This window comes from Stenella coeruleoalba (genome assembly GCF_951394435.1).
Source record: "Stenella coeruleoalba genome assembly, chromosome: 9".
Taxonomy (NCBI): Eukaryota; Metazoa; Chordata; class Mammalia; order Artiodactyla; family Delphinidae; genus Stenella; species Stenella coeruleoalba.
In genome coordinates this window covers 2,369,949-2,389,704 of record NC_137155.1, presented here as the reverse complement: position 1 = coordinate 2,389,704, position 19,756 = coordinate 2,369,949, and the positions used below count along the sequence as shown (strand labels likewise).

At 51.6% G+C, this 19,756-nt stretch overlaps 1 protein-coding gene across 7 annotated transcripts in view; it reads left to right on the top strand.

Annotated features, from left to right (window-relative positions):
• Positions 1 to 18,735, top strand: part of GRB10 (growth factor receptor bound protein 10) — a 196,824-nt gene extending 178,089 nt beyond the window's left edge. For all 7 annotated transcript variants that reach the window (XM_079931693.1, XM_079931691.1, XM_079931690.1 and 4 more), the window contains 6 exons: positions 2,435 to 2,512; positions 3,476 to 3,592; positions 4,473 to 4,539; positions 4,752 to 4,839; positions 14,163 to 14,256; positions 16,982 to 18,735. In XM_079931693.1, the coding sequence (XP_079787819.1) occupies positions 2,435 to 2,512; positions 3,476 to 3,592; positions 4,473 to 4,539; positions 4,752 to 4,839; positions 14,163 to 14,256; positions 16,982 to 17,128 (591 nt within the window). In that variant the 3' untranslated portion in view covers positions 17,129 to 18,735. The remainder of the gene's footprint in view (positions 1 to 2,434; positions 2,513 to 3,475; positions 3,593 to 4,472; positions 4,540 to 4,751; positions 4,840 to 14,162; positions 14,257 to 16,981) is intronic.
• The last annotated feature ends 1,021 nt before the right edge of the window (positions 18,736 to 19,756 follow it).

Genomic DNA, 19,756 nt, shown 5'->3' with positions numbered 1-19,756 from the left:
CAAGTTGATTGTGGAGATTTAATCCGCTGCTTCTGAGGCTGCTGGGAGAGATTTCCCTTTCTCTTCTTTGTACGCACAGCTCCTGGGGCTCAGCTTTGGATTTGGTCCCGCCTCTGCGTGTAGGTCACCTGAGGGCATCTGTTCTTCGCTCAGACAGGACGGGGTTAAAGGAGCAGCTGATTAGGGAGCTCTGGCTCACTCATGTGGGGGGCGTGGGAGGGGGTGTATGGAATGCAGGGCAAGCCTGCAGCGGCAGAGGCCGGTGTGACATTGCCACAGCCTGAAGCGCGCCGTGCGTTCTCCCGGGGAAGTTGTCCCCAGATCATGGGACCCTGGCAGCAGCGGGCTGCACAGGCTCCCGGGAGGGGAGGTGTGGATAGTGACCTGTTCTTGCACACAGGTTTCTTGGCGGCGGCATCAGCAGCCTTAGCGTTTCATGACCATCTCTCGTGTCCACGCTGGAGCCGTGGCTCGTGCCCGTCTCTGGAGCTTGTTTAGGCAGCGCTTTTAATACCCTCTCCTCGCGCACCCTGAAAAAATGGTCTCTTGACTCTTAGGCAGCTCCAGACCTTCTCCCAGACTCTCTCCTGGGTAGCCGTGGTGCACTAGCCCCTTCAGGCTGTGTTCACGCCACCAACCCCAGTCCTCTCCCTGCGCTCCGACCGAAACCCGAGCCTCAGCTCCCAGCCCCGCCCGCCCCGGCGGGTGAGCAGACAAGCCTCTCGGGCTGGTGAGTGCCAGTCGGCACTGATCCTCTGTGCGGGAATCTCTCCACTTTACCCTCCGCACCTCTATGGCTGCGCTCTCCTCCATGACTCTGAAGCTTCCCCCCGACTCCGCCAGTGAAGGGGCTTCCTAGTGTGTGGAAACCTTTCCTCCTTCACAGCTCCCTCCCACTGGTGCAGGTCCCGTCCCTATTCTTTTGTCTCTGTTTATTCTTTTTTCTTTTTCCCTCCCCAGGTACTTGGGGACTTTCTTGCCTTTTGGGAGGTCTGAGGTCTTCTGCCAGTGTTCAGTATGTGTTCTGTAGGAGTTGTTCCACATGTAGATGTATTTCTGATGTATTTGTGGGGAGGAGGGCGATCTCCACATCTCACTCCTCCGCCATCTTGAAGGTCTCCCCTGCAGTTTGTTGTTCACTGAGTCTATATTCTTGTCTCCGGGACCAGAATTCCACTCAGCAGCTGTTTGAGTATGGGCCTGTTGGCAACAAAACTCTCTCTGTTTTTGTTTGGTATATTTTTATCTTATTTTCATTATTGAAGGAACTTTTCACTGATGGTTGAATCCTTGGTTAGAGGTTATTTTCTCCTGCATTTCACCCATCCCATTGTCTTCTAACTCCCATCATTCAAGTTAAAAAGTCAGCTGTTCCTCCCCTCATAGCTTCTGTGAAAGTAAAGTGTGTCTTCCTACGGTTGCTTTCAACATTTTCTCTTTGTCTCTGTTTTCCATGATGTTCCTGGGTGGTTTTGTTTGTTTGTTTGTTCGTTTTTGTTTCGTTTTTATCCCACTCCTAGATTCTGTAGCTTGGTGGGATTTTTTTAGTTTTGGAAAATTCTTGGCCCTTATCTCAAACATTTCTTCTAAGCCGTTCTCTCTCTTCGCCTCTCATGGGAGTGCAGTTGTACCTGTGTTAGACCTTTTCATCATGTCCCAAATATGTTAACTTTAGAAACGAGTACTGCAGGGCCTCAAGCTGGAAATGAGCTTACATCCATAAAGGACAGTGAGGAGGAAGATGCAGCCCACTTGATACCTGAGTTTTCTCTTCCTGACCTTGTTTCTTTTCTATGTGGTTTGAGTGGGTAATTGGGGAGCGTAGGTTGGGATGTTGGGAGTGTACGAGACTTTGCAGGACCCGTAGTGCTTATTTCCTGGGGAAATAAAGCATGAGCCACCGAGCTGCTTGGGCAGGAAGCCTGGTGGTTAGGAAGAGCGCTGGTTTGGGAACAGGCTCGTACATTCAGATCCTGAATCCATACTTTACCATGACCTTGAGCAACTTGCTTCACTTCTTTGTGTTCTGTTATTTGTAAAATGGGGATAGAGTACATATTTCGTAAAATGGAGAAGATTAAATAAAAGAGCAGCATAAAGCACTTAGAAGAGAGCTTTGCCTGTAGCAACATTCAGTAAGGTTGTTGTTCTTCTCTCATCGTTATTACGCTGTTACTGCCCTGCTTACTTCCTGCCCACCCAGGATCCCAAGACAGTCGGCAGTAACTGTCTATGGAGTGTTGACGGTGGCAGGCCCCAGAGACGGTGCTCTGTTGGGTGTTTGTTCTTGAGTTCACCAGCCTGTTGGCAAGGATTGCTCATTGTTCTGTATGACTGTTGCCCCCCGCGGCCGTGGGTTTGCCACATCTGGGGCTTTGGGGGCTCCCGAGGCCCCCCCCCCAGTGGCTGACTCTGGCCTTCCTTTCCCCTTCAGTATGGAATGCTCCTTTACCAGAACTACAGAATCCCTCAGCAGAGGAAGGCCATGCTGTCCCCCTTCTCAACTCCAGTGGTAAGTAAAGCTGCCGGCCCCAAAACCAAGTTCCTTCTCAGCTGCTGCGTCAGCGTGCGCTGTGGACATCTCGTTTCCGACGAGGCTGACCAGAGAAGCTGCAGAACGAGCTTGTGCGTTTCAGAGAAGCCAGAATATCTCTCCACCTTGCGTTTCCCAGAAGGTGGACCTGGTCGTCCCAACAGCGTGCCTGCCGGGAGCAGATTCCTCTGCCACCCTCACCCTGTCCCCGCGTCTCCCCGCAGGGTTGCCTCAGTAGATGGCTCCATTTAAGGGCTCTCTAGTCACGTGCTCAGAAATGTCGACAGCAACTCTCAGCTCCGCTGAGGAGCCGCCTTCCCGCCTTCGCTTTTGTCCATTTCAGCTGTGGGACCCGTAGTGCTGTTGACCATGACGCTTAAGTCTTTCTCTGTGAGAATTGAGACTGTAGTGAGTCATCTTGTGTTCTCAGGATGGACTTTAGTTCCCAGAGGTGCAGAAATGCTTCATCCTCTCCAACTAGGATCTTAACAGCCCCTCGATGTCCATTCCTAGATGTCAAACTATCCCACAGAACGAGTCCCTGGGTTTCTCGGAACTAACTTACCCGACTCGGCTGTGGTGAGGGCTGGCTTGCACTTGACGTTTCCATTTCTTTGATGAGTTTTAGTGCACGTTCGGGACCCCGTGAAACACCACACAGTCCCGACCCTGTGGGTACCAGCAGCCTCACCAGTGGCCTTCGAATACCTCGAGAGGACTGGAACGTTTCTTTGTTCTTCTTGAGAAAAACCCAAGCCATTTTTAGTCCAAGGGCACTTGCAGCACTGAATGTTCCATCTGATCCTTAGAGAGTTGGGGTGGTGGGGGGACTTGCCCGTCCTCTCCTGCCCCTCCCCAGGCACAGCCGTTCTGTGCCAAGGTTCCCACCTGCTCCCTGGCTGTTTCCCTGCATCTTAAGAACTCACGGCCTCTCGTTTCCAGCGCAGTGTCTCTGAGAACTCCCTCGTGGCCATGGATTTTTCTGGGCAAACAGGAAGAGTGATCGAGAACCCAGCTGAGGCTCAGAGTGCAGCCCTGGAAGAAGGCCACGCCTGGAGGGTAAGGCCATGGCCCTGTCCCGCCAGGACGGGCTCCCTCGCGGTGGCCACTCCACGCCTGGTCTGACCCCCGAAGAAGGGCTGTGTGCTGGCGTCAGGGGGTGAGAGGCTGGGAGGGTGGGTGGCTGTGAGTTCTCAGCTGCAGGAAGCCTTGGCCCTCCTGGGCTCCTCCATGTGCCCAGCACCCTGCCACCCCACCACCCTCGTCCCTGGGCTCCCGTGGGGGGAGGGGCAAGGAGCAGAGCCCTGGGTTCCCCCGGCTCGCAGCCCCGTTCCTGCTGGAGTCTTCCGGGCGGACAGAGTGTGAGGCCAGGTATTCCGAGTGTGGCTCGACCACTAACTAGCTTCACAGCCTTGGACAGTCTTTTTACTCTGAGGCCCAAGTTCCTAATCGCCAGATGGATGAATATCTCCCAACTTCCAAGCTTTTCTGAGCTTTAAAGACAGTGTACAAAACACAAGCCCACAGCTCTGGCTCCGAAAGCCTCCCCCTCCTTCAGCCTCAGAGTGCGCAGAAAAGGAGAATGCACCCAAAGCCACGACCAGTGTTCAGACCTGCCTGAGTTCCCCGGGAAATCTCGTGTTTTTCTCCTAAGATGTATTGGGAATTTCACTCCGTGTCTTGTGTGTGACAAACACGTCTCTGCTTCCATCCTGGAATCCTTAGAAATATACTAGGATGGGGATGCTTCTGGTTTTGTTTTTAACAACTGCCGCCTGTAAGCTGTCTGTCCTTGTGGTCACATGGGACTGAGGTGTCTGTCATTCCGTGGTCGAGGGCCCTGTCACCTGGCCAGCTCCCCGCCCCAGCTGTGTCCCAGGTGGCGTGCTGTTTGTGTCACTCCGCTGTCTCAGCGCTAACGTGGGGATTTCTTTTGCAGAAGCGAAGCACGCGGATGAATGTCCTCGGGAGCCAGAGCCCCCTCCACCCTTCCACCCTAAGTACAGGTAAACGCTGGCATCTTGGCCTGATGTTTTTGTACATAAATAAAATAAAAGAGCTCCCAACCCTCCCCAAGCTTCCCAACGTTGTCCAGGCCCAGAGCACAGCACGAAAGCTGCGGCCACGGAAATCCAGGCCCCGTGTGGACCTGAGTGAGCTCGCAGGGCAGCCGCTGTGCGTGGCCCCCAGGCTACCCACCTTTCCCTGTTTCCCGCAGTGATTCACAGGACACAGCACTGGTTTCACGGCAGGATCTCCAGGGAGGAGTCACACCGGATCATTAAGCAGCAGGGGCTCGTGGACGGGTAAGGGACGCGACGGACAGGGTGGGCGTCTGCTGAGGGTCTGCTGGGCTCAGCTCCTCAGAGCATCCTGCCATGGGGTGCGGGGCTGGGCAGCGGTTGCAGCCTCGTTCTAAGTAGGAGCAGTGTGCTCAGGGAAACGAGGATGCTGCAGGGTTTGCACAGCTACGGAGTGGAGAGAGGGATTGCAGTCCATTTCTGTCCACACGCTAAAATCATTCTCTACCTCCCTGCTGAAATTCGAACAGATGAAGAACGCATGTTGCTTCTTTTTGATCAGTAAGGCAGTGGGCCAGTGGAAAACCGTATCTTCTTGCCTAAACCTTTTGCTTTATGCCTTATATCGTTGGCCGTTGCCCCAGCCACCCCAGATCTTAGTGACGCAGAGCAGCAAAGCTGTATCATTTCTCACAGTTAGGGCTGCTTGGGTGGCTCTTCCCACCCGGGCCAGCAGAACTCACGTGCCTGGTGGCCAGTGCCGGCCGTGGCTGGGTGCCGAGGTGCCTGGGCACAGGCCTCTGGCAGGTTAGCTTGGGTCCACCGTGGCCATCACGGGGATCCCAAGGGTAAGAGGTCAACCCCAGTGCACAAGCACTTCTCAAGGTGACACCCCCATGGTCAAGGCAAACCCGGCAGCCAGGCTCAGCATCACTGTGAATGAGAGGAAGCTGCCCCGGGTGTGGCTGCAGACATGTGAGTGGCCGTGACCGCGGCATGGTCCCTCCCGAGCTCAGCCCGACGTGCCTCCACCCCCACCCCCCACCCCCACATAAAGAGGCCCAGACGAGTTAGTTGGATGCTCTGGTCCATCCTTGTCGTGGCTGCCTCTCCCTGGGTCTACTCAAAAGACAGGCTCTCGGGAGCTGCTCAGCTCACAGCAGTCCTTTTGTTCTTCAGATCCTTCATCTTTAAAAAGTTTTATCATGGAACTCTAAAACTTCACATGAGGGAGGAGAGGGTGAGGAACCCTGTCTACCTCTTGCCCAGCTTCAGAATTTGCTCACCTGAGCTGGTCTCTTCCCCTTCCTACATTTTTATTATTTTTTTCTCCTCTTCTCCTCTTTGCCTTCCTCTCCTTCCTTCTAACTTTTCCCACTTTTCTTCCTCTACTTTTTCCTTCTTCTGAGCTGTTTTAAAGGAAACCCCAGACGTTCGGAATTTTTACCAGTAACTGTATTTCAGTGAGTGTCTGAAAAATAAGGACCCTTTTCTTCTGAGACAACCGCACTATCGTCGTTGCATCTGAAATAAACAAGAGTTGCTTAGTGTCCTCAGAAGTCCCATCACGTTCACACACACGAAAGTCCTTTAAATGTAGTTGGTCTAAAGCAGGATCTCCCCGTGGCGTCTGGTTGAAGTGTCTCTGTTTCCCTTAATATAATAGTAGTCTCCCCACCACTCCATTTTCTTTCCTTTTTTTTTTTTTTAATATCTTTCCTTTGTGGAAGAAGTAGGTCATTTGCTAATTGTGTACCTGTGGTTTCTTTGACTGTGTTCCTCTGTCTCCCTCGTTTCCTGTAAAGTGTGGGCAGAGGCTTGCTTAGACTCAGAGCCTTCTTCCGAGAAGGCTTCTGCAGAGCTTCGGGGCTGCATGTCTATACTGCCCACTTCCTCATCCCGGGCTGGGCGGGGGTCTGGCGTTGTCAGCCGGGCCCCCAGTCCAGCTCCCAGCCCCCTACACCTAAGGGTCTGAGCCACTGACCCCGCCCAGGTTTATTGTTTCATTAGAGGTCACAGAGTCATTGTTTTCTAATTCTATTATTCCTTCATCATTCCTTAGCTAAAATCCTTTTCCTTGTCACAGATTTGTTTTTCTGGGAAAGGTAGCTAAGTGCTTGGTTTTTCTCTTTGTCAGTTTTCAGGATCACGGTTTGGTGTCTGCCGTCTTCCGGTGCTTACAAATGAGGTGTTCCGTTTTGGTTTTTAACTCTCATGATGAACTTAGATACTATGTGTTTAATTTGTTTCAGTCCAAGCTTAAAGTTCTTCATGTTCCCTATGCCCTCTTTTTGTCCCACGGGGCAGGCCTCTTTCAAGTTGGTTCCTGAGTTCTTTTGACCCAACACTAATAGCGTTTGCTTTCTGGTGTGACACATTCTCTTAAGGGCCCTAATTCTTTGTCGTGGAAAATGGCGTCTGGAAACCAAATCGGTAGGTCTTTTCCATGGACAGAACTAGGACATAGGCTTTTTAAACTGAAAAACAGATTACAGGTTCACATTGATATTGCCAATTCAAATGGAAAATTACAGGGTGTGTACGCCTTTGATTGTATTGTCTCTCTCTTCTCTTCCTCTGAAAAATCTTACTAATGACAGTCGCTTACTTGTTTTACCTCACTCTGTACTTGTCTGCTGTACCCCATATCACATCATGAAAATATTGATAATATTACTTCAGTACTACACTTCTTTGCAGCCCTTTTAATCCTTAAGGAATAGTCCAGGCAGGTCATGTTAAAGTACCAACCTTAAGGTACTTCTTCTCCGTGGTTCCACCACCAAACTGCCACGTCTTCAGGTTCATTCCTCTGTTTCTGATTTTTGTTAAGCGGATCTGATTTATTTCCTCTTCCGTTTCATGCTGCTTTTAAAACTATGTAAAACATAACATTGCCTTGGTCCCAAAGTCAAAAGTTATAAAACCAGGTACTTTGCCTGGTGACTCTCCTCTGCCCCCAACTCGACAATGGGTAAACATTTTCATCAGTGTTTGTTTGTTTATCCTTCTGTTGTTTCCTTTTAAGAATATAAGCAAAACCCATTTGTTTCTGTAGTCTGCCTCATCTTAGCGAGGGCGTGTACTGGCCACAGAGGTCCAACCCTGAGCGTAGCTGCAGCCTGAGGGTGCTGGGGTGGGATGGCCAGGAGGGCTGCCCCCTTCCTTGTCCCCTGCTGGGTTCTCTTTCACACGATAGAGCCTCATTGTTTCCAGGCTTCTGTTATGACACACTGTGCCCCATCTTCGTGTTTTTGCTAGTGTCTCTTTGCCGGTGAGTTCGAAGAAGTGGGAGTGTTGAACGGAGGCTGGGTCTCTAGCATATGATTAAGGGCCAGTTTCATTTCCAATCCTTTTTGTGTTGCTGAACTGTTGGTACATACTTGCCCAGTTTTCTACATCCATTTTTTTTGTATATACTGTTTTTTTTAATTAATTTTATTTATTTTAAATTTTGTCTGCTTTGGGTCTTCGTTGCTACACGCAGGCTTCCTCTAGTTGCAGCGAGCGGGGGCTGCTCTTCATTGCGGTGTAGTTGTGGCTTGCGGGCTCTAGCACGCAGGCTCAGTAGTTGTGGCGCATGGGCTTAGTTGCTCCGCGGCATGTGGGATCTTCCCAGACCAGGGATCGAACCCGTGTCCCCTGCATTGGCAGGCGGATTCTTAACCACTGCGCCACCAGGGAAGCCCCTACATCCATTTTTTACAAACATTTTTTTCCCAGGTTGTCCTTTGTCTTTTTGACTTAGCTGATGGGGGTTTGGGTTTTGGTTATACAGTTTTTCTAAGTATGGTCAAGTTTATCTTTTCTGTCCTTTAGCCTGTATCTTTCTGGATTTTTGAGTCTTAGTCATATAAGTTTTTCCTGCTTCTCAATCACAAAGGAGTTTGCTCATGTTATCCTCTAGAGCTTGTATTGTTTCTCTGCTCCCTTCCTTCCTTCCTTTTTTTTCATGATTACTTCCTCCTTTTTTGCTTGTTCATTTTTGTGCGTTTAGATCCCAGGTACAGTTCAGAATTTATTTATCCCGGTGCACTGTTTAAGGACGGATCTGATTTTTTTTCCCATGTGGCTGTACAGTTGTTCCAAACGACTTATTTGAAATGTCACTTGATCATAGAACAGTCCCTTTTAGAGCCTTAGAGATGACCCCTCCTGACTACAAACAAGATGCTTCCCCTCTGAACTTTCTGCCTAAGAGAGAAAAGCCTACCCTCCGAAATTCCTCTCTTAGTGATGTTCTTTGCCTGTAGGTTTGTGTGTGTCTCCAGGGCTTCAAGGACAAGATGCTTACCCATTACAGCCCTAAATCCTATCCAAAGTGAGCCCTCAGATGTTCTCGTGGTGTCCCATTTACCGTATCACCTGTGAGATTCGTTCCAAGGAAGCCAAGTGGGTTTGCTTACCAGGTGACGTAAGTCATAAGCCAGTAAGTAATTCAAGAGGCAAGCGTGAGTAGAAAGGAAAGGTGCTTTAATCACAAGAAAAGCCAGCAATCTGGGGAGAAGGTGGACTCATGTCCTAAGACCAACTCTGAAGATTCTGCTCAGCCATGACAGTTTTTAAAGGGAAAAACGGTGTCAGGTGGAGAGGAAGAATCCCAGTGAGTCATCGAAGCAGGAGGTTGGGTTCTGCATCCTTCTCCACTGCATGCAGACTGACTGATTCTTCAGCTGTTATCTTGCCAAGTGATCTGCCTGCAGTATTGCTAAGGGGGCTGTTGAGGGTAGAGAGCCAGTCATTTTTTAACTGCTTCATTCTTCATTCTTACCTCTTTTTATCCAGGAAAAGAATCAGCAGGTTAGACAAGGCACGGTGTGCCTTCAGGAGAGCATAGGTCAGGAGTTAGTTTCAATTGCCTAGTGATTCGTTCCTATAATTAGGTTCTTTTAACATTAGAGGGGGACAGAAATGGACCAACAGGAAAGGGGCAAAAGAGCTGCTTTTGACAATGCCAGAGAAGTGAAGGTTCCACAGGACGTGTCACTTGGTGCCGTGGCCACAGCATCCCTCCTGGGGCCCAGGGCGGTGGCACCGACATCCCTGAGGGACTGACACATCCAGGCTCAGGAAGGGGACGCGGGGGACCAGTGTGTTTTGAAGAAGCTTCCCCAGTGGTTGTGAGCTCAGGCCCAGCCGGCCCACTTTGCGTTAAAAGGAGCTGTCCTCGGGCAGGGGAGCCTGGGGCGGACAAACCGTGTTTGTCTTTCAGCTTTTCCTGGAGTCTAGCGCCAGTTGGTGAGGTTGCCTCTGTCCAGCCTTGGTGAGAAGTGCGGGCATCCTGCCACCTTTCCTCCCCCCGCCTGCCTTGTTTCTCTCTGTCCTCCCTGGGGTCTGAGTTGCGTCTAAGGTTATCATTTTCAATCCCAACATCCGGCTGCTGGCGCTCTAGCAAACCAAAAGGCAGGGTGACGGGACATGGCCTGAGTTGTCATTGCAGTGATGCCACGTCGTCCGTTCATCCCCTTGTGCAGGGCGGAAATGTGCTGGGAAAACAAGGTGAATTAAATCATCAATTCCTAGTCGTTACCCCTCCCTGCAGAGTAATGGAGGGAAGCCAACGTAGAGAGTCAGACAACAAGCAGAAAACAGCGCTGGAAGGCAGGCCAGGACAACCGTTACAAAACCCCGCTTCCTAGACCTTTAGCCTCAAATCACTGATGGAGTTGGGGTGAGGGGGGCCGGAAAGAGACAGCAGAGCCTGCAGTCAACCCGTGAGGCGGCTCTGAAGTCCGCTGGGTCCGGGCAGCCCCCCGCAGGTGACCTGTGCACGCGTGCAAGCACGGGTCTGTGCACACGTGTACGTGTGTGCGTGTTGCGCTCGCGCCCCCGGGCCTGCAGGGCCTGCCGCGGGGCCGGCACTCGCTGGCTGCCCGCTTCCTTCCCCTCTTTCCGCTGACAGACCATCCCAGAGCCTGGGACGGAAGGAGCTCTTCAAGGGGCCAGTCCCGCGCTGTGGGCCCCCCTGCGGATCTTCCCCCGGGGCTCCTGTTGGGACCTGTGGCGTTTAAGGCTCTGTGCCCCCCGTCCCGCCCCTGCCTCATTCACACTCAGGGTCAAGCCCCGCCACCCCCTTCTTGTCCCCTGTGCCTGTCTGTCATGAGCTGGTCCCTCTGTCCGTGCCCGAGGCCCCTCCGCTGGGTGGAAGGCAGCGTCTTTGTCAAGACTTGAGTTCTTTGCAGCTCTCCCTCCCCTGGGGCAGAGCGGGGTGCCGCCCCAGGGCTAACGCAGCCAGCTCAGAAGAGCGTAGGGTGCTCACCGGCGACGGAGGAACCACCTGCGCACTTGCTCCTGCTGTGCCGGCGCTCCTCCCTGGTTTCTGCTGGCTGTGTGACCTTGGAGAAGTTGCCTGACTTCTCGGGGCCCTGCTGCCCTCACTGTAAAATGGGGACAGTGACAGGGCCACTGTGAGTCCTGAGCGAGGCAGTGTGTGCAGTGCCAGGACCGCCACACACCTGAGCTGTGCTATCGCTCTGATCTCCCTCAGCCCCTTTGTGCTTTCGTGAATGGACACGTGAGCCTTGGCTCCAGTCCTCACATTCCTCAGCACTTTCGTTCCATGCTCCATTCTGATGACCTAAGCAGAGGCATCCGTGGCATGTTAGCCCCCAGCCTGGTCTCTGCAGTAGCCATCCCCCGGCCTGCCCCGAAATCCCTGCGCCTGTGGCTTGCCGGTGGCGATCACCAATGTCTCCAGTGTCCACACTGACTACACAACAGCCCTGAGCGTGTAGATGGTCCTGCAGGAGAGGCCGGCAGGGCAGCAGCCTGTGATCTGAAGCTCGCGAGTGTCAGATCCAGGAATCTCGCTGACTCCTAGGCCCTACCCCCTTTCCTCCGTGTGGACGACCGTTAGGCAGGACCTGTAACCCCAAGCTGGCGGGGCAGCCTCAGGATCTCCCGGGTCACACCCCAAACTGGAAGGCAGGCAGGCAGCGTCCTCCTTGGGGCTCAGAAGGAAGCATCAGGGGATTCATTGAGGGCTCAGGTGAGGAAGCACAGCCCCAGCTTCTCCTCCGGGAAGATTGAGCCCTGCCCATCCCCAGGTTTCTGCTAGTGAAACACTCGGAGAAAAGGGCGCGGACTGGGAGGCGCAGACGCGCAGCCCTGCCCAGGAGAGGAGCTGGCCCTCTCGTCTTCCTGCCCTCGGGCTCCGCCGACGCCGAGCGGATCACACAGGGGCCCGGCTCCAGCTCCGAGGCCCCATGTCTCCCGCCCGCCTGGCCGAACGGTGCAGTTGCATCCCGGTTCACACCTCCAAGGTGTGTCCTGCAAAATGCTATCAAAGAGGGGCTGGTATGTAGTAAAAGGTGCTGTAAAGAGTCAGGTAAGATAGGAAAACTCATGCTGGGGCCCTAAGGGTGTCGGGATGAATATCTACATTCTAACGCCTCCAAGACGTCCTGTGGTGAAATAAACCGTTTTTACCTTTTATAACATGGGATTTCCCAGGCTTATGTAACTGCCTTCCCTCTGACATTACAATCTAGAAACTGACGGTTTAGCTGTTTACCACCATTTGGTGTCTAATACCTTTAAAGTATGTTTCCTCTCAGGACATTTCTACTTTGTCTCTGGGATCAGGGCCTCTTCCTTTCTAAAGAATAACTTGGTCTTCCCATCTGATTCCAGATTTGTTCTGGAATCATTGTAAAAGCAATGACTTATGCTTCTTGGTGCTATTCTAAGTTTTAAAGTAATTTTTTAGTTAGAGTATAATTGATTTACAATATCGTGTCGGGTTCAGCTGTCCAGCATAGCAATTCAGTCTTTTTGCAGATTGTACTCCATTGTAGGCTGTTACAAGATAATGGGTATAATTCCCTGTGTTCCACAGTGCATCCCTGTCACTTATCTGTTTTATACATAGTAGTTTGTATCTGCTAATCCCATACCCCTAATTTGTCCCTCCTCCTTCCCTCTCCCCTTTTGGTAACGACGACTTTGTCCTCTCTGTCTCTGAGTCTGTTTCTGCTTTGCATATGTATTCATCTGGATTAGTTTTTAGATTCCACATACAAGTGATACCATACAGCGCTTGTCTTTCTCTGTCTGATGTATTTCACTGATACTCTGTAGTCCATCCACGTTTCTGCAAATGGCAGAACTTCATCCTTTGTCATGGCCGAGTAACACTGCATTGTATATATGTGTGTATGTGCCACAGCGTCGTCTGTGGATGGGTACTTGGGCTGCTTCCATATCTTGGCTGTTGTAACTACTGCTGCAGTGAACGTTGGGGTGCGTGTATCTTTTCAAATCAGTGTTTTCATTTTTTCCATCTATATGTGTCCAGGAGTAGAATTGCTAGAGCACAGGGTCGCTCTATTTTTAGTATTTAAGGACCCTCCATCCTGTTCTGCACAGTGGCTGCACCAATTTACATTCCCACCAACGGTGCAGGAGGCTTCCCTTCTCTCCACAGCCTGGCCATCACTTATTATTTGTAGACTTCCTGATGTAATTTCAAAATGTAGAAAATTTGCAAGAATCATATAATGGATTCTCCTGTGTACGTGTCACCTGGGCACCTGAGTCGTGAACCTTGTAGCACCTTTGCTTTGTCGTGTTCTCGCTCTCATTTTTTTATCAGAACCGTTTAGGAGTCAGTTGTAATTATTTCAATATAAAATTTCTCAAAACAAGGACTTCTCTTAGGCAGCCACAGTATCATTATAAAACGTAGGAAATTAACGTGAATGCGGTTCGGTCACCTGACATCCACTTAGATTTTACCAGGGGTCCTTGCTGCGTCCTTCATCAACAAGGAAAAGAACTTCTTGGCCTCAGCACCGCCCTGGACCTGCACGTGTCCTGTCTTCCTTTGTGTCTTGACACTTGGAGGAGCCAGTGAGGACAGAACGTGCCAGGTTTGGCCGTATGCTCACTCCCTGGAGGTGACGCTGGGTCACCTTTACTGCATCCCGTCAGGAGGTGCTGGGGTGGATTGTCTCATTCCTGGTGGTGGTAACTCGAATACCTGAAGGTGGTATCCGCCAGGTTTCTCTATTGGAAGGTTACTGTGTGTCCCTCTGTCATAAACGTTAGGCGGTAGATGCTGAGACTATGAAAATACTGTTTCTCATCAAACTTAGATGCTGGTTTCAGCATCTATTAAAGATCTCCTTAATCAAGTGGCCAAATAGTGGTTTTCTAATTCATCATCCTCCTCTGTTTATTTAGCTGGCTTTCTGCTCTTAGGAAGAGCTTTTGTTCCTCCCCTGTGATTCATTTATCACGCCAGTGCGGACTCATGGACTCTTGTTTTGGTCTGTGGGTTATAATCCATCCGTTCTGTTAAGGTACTTGGGCGCCCCGATTGGCCACATTGCCTCTGGGGCCAGCTTCCTGATTTTCTGGCACAAAGTATACCAGCGTCACCTTGTACCTTCCCTGCCTCAGCCCTAGAGGTGCGATGTCCCCAGGGAGCCCTGGTTCCTTTCAGTGGAGAGTGACAGAAAGCACAGTCTGGATGAGGAGGGTGGTCTAGCTCTACAGCTCACTCAGCTCCCCGAACCTCCTGAAGCATCATATATACATACAGATTCATATATATATTCGGTCTGGACTTTCTGAATTAACAGTCAATTGACTCTTTCCATTCCCAGGCTTTTTCTCCTCCGTGACAGCCAGAGTAATCCAAAGGCGTTTGTCCTCACGTTGTGTCATCATCAGAAAATTAAAAATTTCCAGATCTTACCTGTAAGTATTGATGTTTTTCACACTAATTCTTATTCTTCTGTGTGCCGGTTTTGTTCTTAGTGCAATTTTCAAGGTCTCAACTAAGCAGACTATGAAACAGGAAACATCAGACTGTTTCAAGCTCACCGGTGAGATCCTTTCAGGAGTTTCTTGAGAGGTTGGTTCTTTGAGCTTGGGAACGGTGTTTCCCTAGAAGGACACTGAAAGTGGTGGCGTTGTACTGTGGCCCCGACACGCCTGTGTAGCTCACAGGTGCCCCCGAGACAGCACCCGATGGGAAGAGCAAGGTCAGGTGATGGGCAGACACAGAGCAGAGCTGTTAGCCCAGGACCTGGTGCGGGAAGGATCACGTGTGGCTGTGCAGACGCGTGCTGTTGGCCACTTAATCTCAGGATTTGTCTGATTTGTGCTGTATGGACCAGGGGGACTCAGGAAGCCTGTAGAAAACTGACCCGTGGCCCCCAAAGAGAAGTGTTAATCCTTCCACTGGGTCCTTGGATCAGAAAACAGATTCTCCTCATTATTGAATATGATGTATTTGTCAACACGACTCTCTTTAAGAATGATGGTTCGATTTGCCGAATGTAACTGACCTCTTCCATGTGCCCAAGTTCAGATTCTAGTTCACGATTTGGGTGTTGTGTGGGAGACAGTTGTCAGCACCTCCGAGAATGTGTAGTCCCGTTGGGGCTGAGATACACAAAATGAATACCAAGTGTCTTATGTACACTGTACGTATAGATGTGGTTGTAGAGAAGTGGTCAATTCTGCAGGTAATAACAGCTCTCGTGAAATGTTTCCTCTGGAACCCGGACCTGGGAAATATGCTGCTGAACGAGGGTGGCCAGATATAAGTCTGTCCTTTACAGAGTGAAACCCTGAGAAGGCTTGAACCAAATGCATCCGTTTCACGTAGTGGGACCTGGCGTTTTTCAAGGGTGCTTGAGCCCAGGACTTCATACCGCCTGTCTGGAGAGTCATGCAGGCACAGGAGGCATGAACGGGAGCGGGAAGGGCAGGCAGGGCTGGCTTTGGTGACCTGGGGGCAAGCAGCCTGCCTGGCACTGTCTGTTGAAGTCGCTCCCTGCTGTCCCCGATGCCCTCACTGTATAAACGAGGAAAATGAGACCCTCCCAGCTCTCAGTGGCCTGTCCTGGACCACCGGGAGGGACAGACTGTGGGTTACAGCCCAGGCTTCACAGATTCCATAAAACATGGTAATAAGCAAACCTGGGGACTGTTGTTCACGGGAGAGTGCCCCATCCACAGTCCTTTTTGTTTTCCTGCTGCGTTATATTATTGACCAGATGTTATTCTCTTAGCCTCAAATATGAAATAAAATGAAAAAGTACTGGCCAGCAGAATATGTAATACCATTGTCCCAAATAACCCCAAATCCTAGAATTATCAGACAGACAGGAACTTGAGAAGTGTAGCAACGAGAATGCAACCTCAGGGCTTAAACACAGGCTGTGGGTGTGCTTGGGGCTCCAGAGTTTGTGGATTAAGAAGTGGTTCTTAGTTTATGCGTCGACACAGGTTTAAGGCTAACTTCCTCTGTGTGAACAGTGCAGGGCAACTTTCCTGACCGCAGTGTATTGCAGTCATTGATCTCAAAATTCATTCAGTTAAAATCGATGTGAATTCATTTCTGGGAGATATTGTAGATGTCCTCCATTTTAAGAAAAATAGCTACCAGATATTCCATGACCTGGGCCAGGTTCTTCTCCTACATGATCTCATTAATCCCTTAGAGTAATCCAACATTTGCTTTGTAATAGAGCAAAGTGAACGTCAGAGGGGTGAAGGAGGTTGCCTGGGGTCCTACTGTGAGAGCCCAGGGCTGTGTACTCTTACACGAGCATGCTGTATGCGTGGACACTCACAGGTTAACTGGTCAACCTCACCCTCCTCCTCCATGGGGTGTGCCGAGTGCACGGACACTCACAGGTTAACTGGTCAACCTCACCCTCCTCCGTGGGGTGTGCCGAGTGCATGGACACTCACAGGTTAACTGGTCAACCTCACCCTCCTCCGTGGGGTGTGCTGAGTGCTCGGACACTCACAGGTTAACTGGTCAACCTCACCCTCCTCCGTGGGGTGTGCTGAGTGCTCGGACACTCACAGGTTAACTGGTCAACCTCACCCTCCTCCGTGGGGTGTGCTGAGTGCATGGACACTTACAGGTTAACTGGTCAACCTCACCCTCCTCCGTGGGGTGTGCTGAGTGCATGGACACTTACAGGTTAACTGGTCAACCTCACCCTCCTCCGTGGGGTGTGCCGAGTGCACGGACACTCACAGGCTAACTGGTCAACCTCACCCTCCTCCGTGGGGTGTGCTGAGTGCGTGGACACTCACAGGCTAACTGGTCAACCTCACCCTCCTCCTCCGTGGGGTGTGCTGAGTGCGTGGACACTCACAGGCTAACTGGTCAACCTCACCCTCATGAGCACATGAGCCAGGAGGAGCTTGGGGCTCTTGCCCATGACCAGCTCAGGAGCAGGGGACCTTCTCTGCCCGGCAGCTGAGGGACCTGGCAGCACCCAGCACAAACCCCTCGCCCCCTCACCTCCCGCCCTGACGTCTTCTAGCTCACCTCGCCAGCTCCACGTGTGTCCCTTAGAGCCTCACTACGGGTGGACAGCACTGATCCTGACTCTGGGGCCTGTTCTGTCCCAGAGCTGTGGCCTCTGACTTGGCAGGTCTTCTTGTGTCTCTCTAGTGCGAGGATGACGGGCAGACCTTCTTCAGCCTTGACGACGGGAACACCAAATTCTCTGACCTGATCCAGCTTGTTGACTTTTACCAGCTGAACAAAGGGGTCCTGCCTTGCAGACTGAAGCACCACTGCATCCGCGTGGCCTTATGACCTCAGGTCTACCCTGGCTGCAGGCTGGAGGACGCTGACACTGGAGTGAAGAGGTCTGTGCATCGTTCAGAACACACGTCTGTCTGCACCTCGGGGCTCGGAGCAAGTTGGGTGCGTTCGGCGCTCACCGACCACGAGCGACTGGTTTGTTGGACTTGACGATGCTGTGCCGCTGCAGATCCAGCAGGGCCGCGCCCCTCTCGCTGGCCTCGTCGGGGAGGTCGGAAGACAGCAGACTCGAGCATAAACTGGAATGATGGTCTTGGCTGGGCCGTGGAGGCACACGAGCTGGAGAGAAGTGATGGGAAATGAACTCTCGCCCTGGAATAATCTTGACAATTAAAACTGATATGTTTACTTTTTTGTATTGATCCCTTTTTTGCACTCCTTGTTTTCAATATTGTATTCAGCTTATGGCAAGAGGGGCCGTGGCTTTTCAGTCTGTGCAAGATGCAAAGACAGTTGCGAAGGGGTAGCCCCAGAGGCTGTTTGCAGAGGGTGGTGCCCACCTTCTGCAGGTCACTCCCAGGCAACCGGCACCCTAGCCCTCCCCAGTTTCCTTGGAAGCTTTTTTGATACAAAAGGTGTTCCTGTGGTAGGCACGTGGCATGCTCTGTGGCCAGGCAGGCGGCGTGGTCAGCCAGCCCCTGCGCTGAGCACGTGCCCCTTCTCGTGCTGTCACCTGACTCCACGTGCTGTGCCCTGCACACTGCAGGTGGCTTGTTCCTTGGAAAACACCACGCAGGGCTGAGTGGTTGCCTGTAGTTGGCCGCAGGCCCGCCTGCCTGAGACACAGTGGGTACCCACCACCCACCCATGGTGGACACCAGGCCGCCTGGCCCAGCTGCAGCCCTTCCAGCCTGTTCTAGGGCCATCACTGCCTTACCCCCTCTGCAGTGGTGCTGGCCTGGCAGGGCTGCCCTCCCTCCTCCAGTGGATCAGAGGACCTAAGAGGAAGTGGCACCTGATTGGTCTGCTTCCGTGTCGAGTGGGTTTCCATGGTGACAGAGATGGAGACATTGGAGAGGGCAGCCCCGCAGCCCAGTAGGGGAAGGTCTTGCTTGGTGGCCTCCATCCTGCCGACGGCCCCGAGCCAGCCCGTGCAAGGCTGTGGGTGGCCCGTCGGCTGGCCCAGGTCAGGAATCCCTCACAGCAGTATCAGCTGAGGACAGGTTACAAAGACAACTCTGCATCCCGCTCCAGGAGCTGAGTCAGACGGTGGCTTGCGTTGTCCCCGTCTCCGCCCTGTCCCCTTAGCCGGGTCTTCCGATGTGAGGGTAGCCTTGTCTCTGCAGAGCAGGAAGGGCTCCCCTGACAGGCAGGCAGACTACTTGGTGAAGGACGGTTTCTTTTCCCCAGATCACGGTTGCCACGCTTCCATGGCCCCTCTGGCCTGCTGGCCACTGGATCCCCTGGACCCCGCCCAGTGCAGCACTTCCCAAGGGACACACATGGCTTAGGACACAGTGACACATACCCGCTGTACCTCAGTCTGTGGTATAGACACTGTATGTTAGTTCACTAGCCACACTCTGTCTACTTGTTTTCCATGAAGTGTCTACTTAGACAAATGAAGCATTTTTAGTAAAACATGTTTTAACCATGAATGCTCAGTTGCGTTGTTTTTTTTGGTTTTTCACTTTTTTTGGTTTTTCTGTAGCCTGTTAATCTTTCCAACCGTTGACAGTTAGGTCATTCTCCAAGTCATACCTGGCAGCCTGCTTCCGTTGGAGGGACTGATGCTCCAATTACACCATTAGACATTTTTCTCTTCACCGGTTGGAGGGAAAACCTTTAAAAAAACAAAAATCAAGCACAAAGAAAAAAAAAACAAAAAAAAACACCTCTCCAATTTCTTTTTTCTGTTTACATAGACCAGTCTCCACCAGTGAGATGACTCACTCCCCCCTCCAATAGACAGCTAGTATCGGCAGTATTGCATATTTATAAATATACGTTTTATTTAAAAGCAGAACTAAAGCTTGACTCTGACGCACAGTTCTGTGTGTACTTCCTGGCCGTGGTGAACTGTCACAGAGAGTGACCCTCCCGGGGCTCCAGCCACCTCCCTGGTACCGGGCAGCCGGGGATCCACCTGCAAACAGGCAGCCCCTGCAAGAAGCAGGCGTCCAGCCAAGCCAGCCAGGGGCTGAAGGACATTCGACTATTATTTTTGTATTTAAATGACATGAATGTAAACGGGACAGCTCAGGGTCGTTTTGGAGCCTGTTGACTTTTTAATCTCTGCCTGTGATTTTCTGTTCTAAATGGAAACTCCGTGTAGCAACCTGGTCTGAATGGAGAAGGAAAACGCCAAATGCTTTGGGGATTCGCGCTAAGTAGGAGAGCTCTGTGACCTTATGCGTTAGAGTTCCAGAACGTTCTTCCGTCTGCTAAACCTTGAAGAAGTATGTGCCTCAGTCTAGATGTTTTGTCTTCTCTTCTCTGCACTTAATACCTGAGGGTTTGACCCATGGGCACACCTTTGAGGGCGTGGGGCTGGCTCGTGGGGGCTGTGATGTCACAGTGCCACCTGCAGTGACCGTAGGATGGCCTGACGTGTAGGCGTTTTCAGGGATTGCAGAAGGGATGAACTGAAGAGACAAAACCTTTATTCCATGTGCTTTG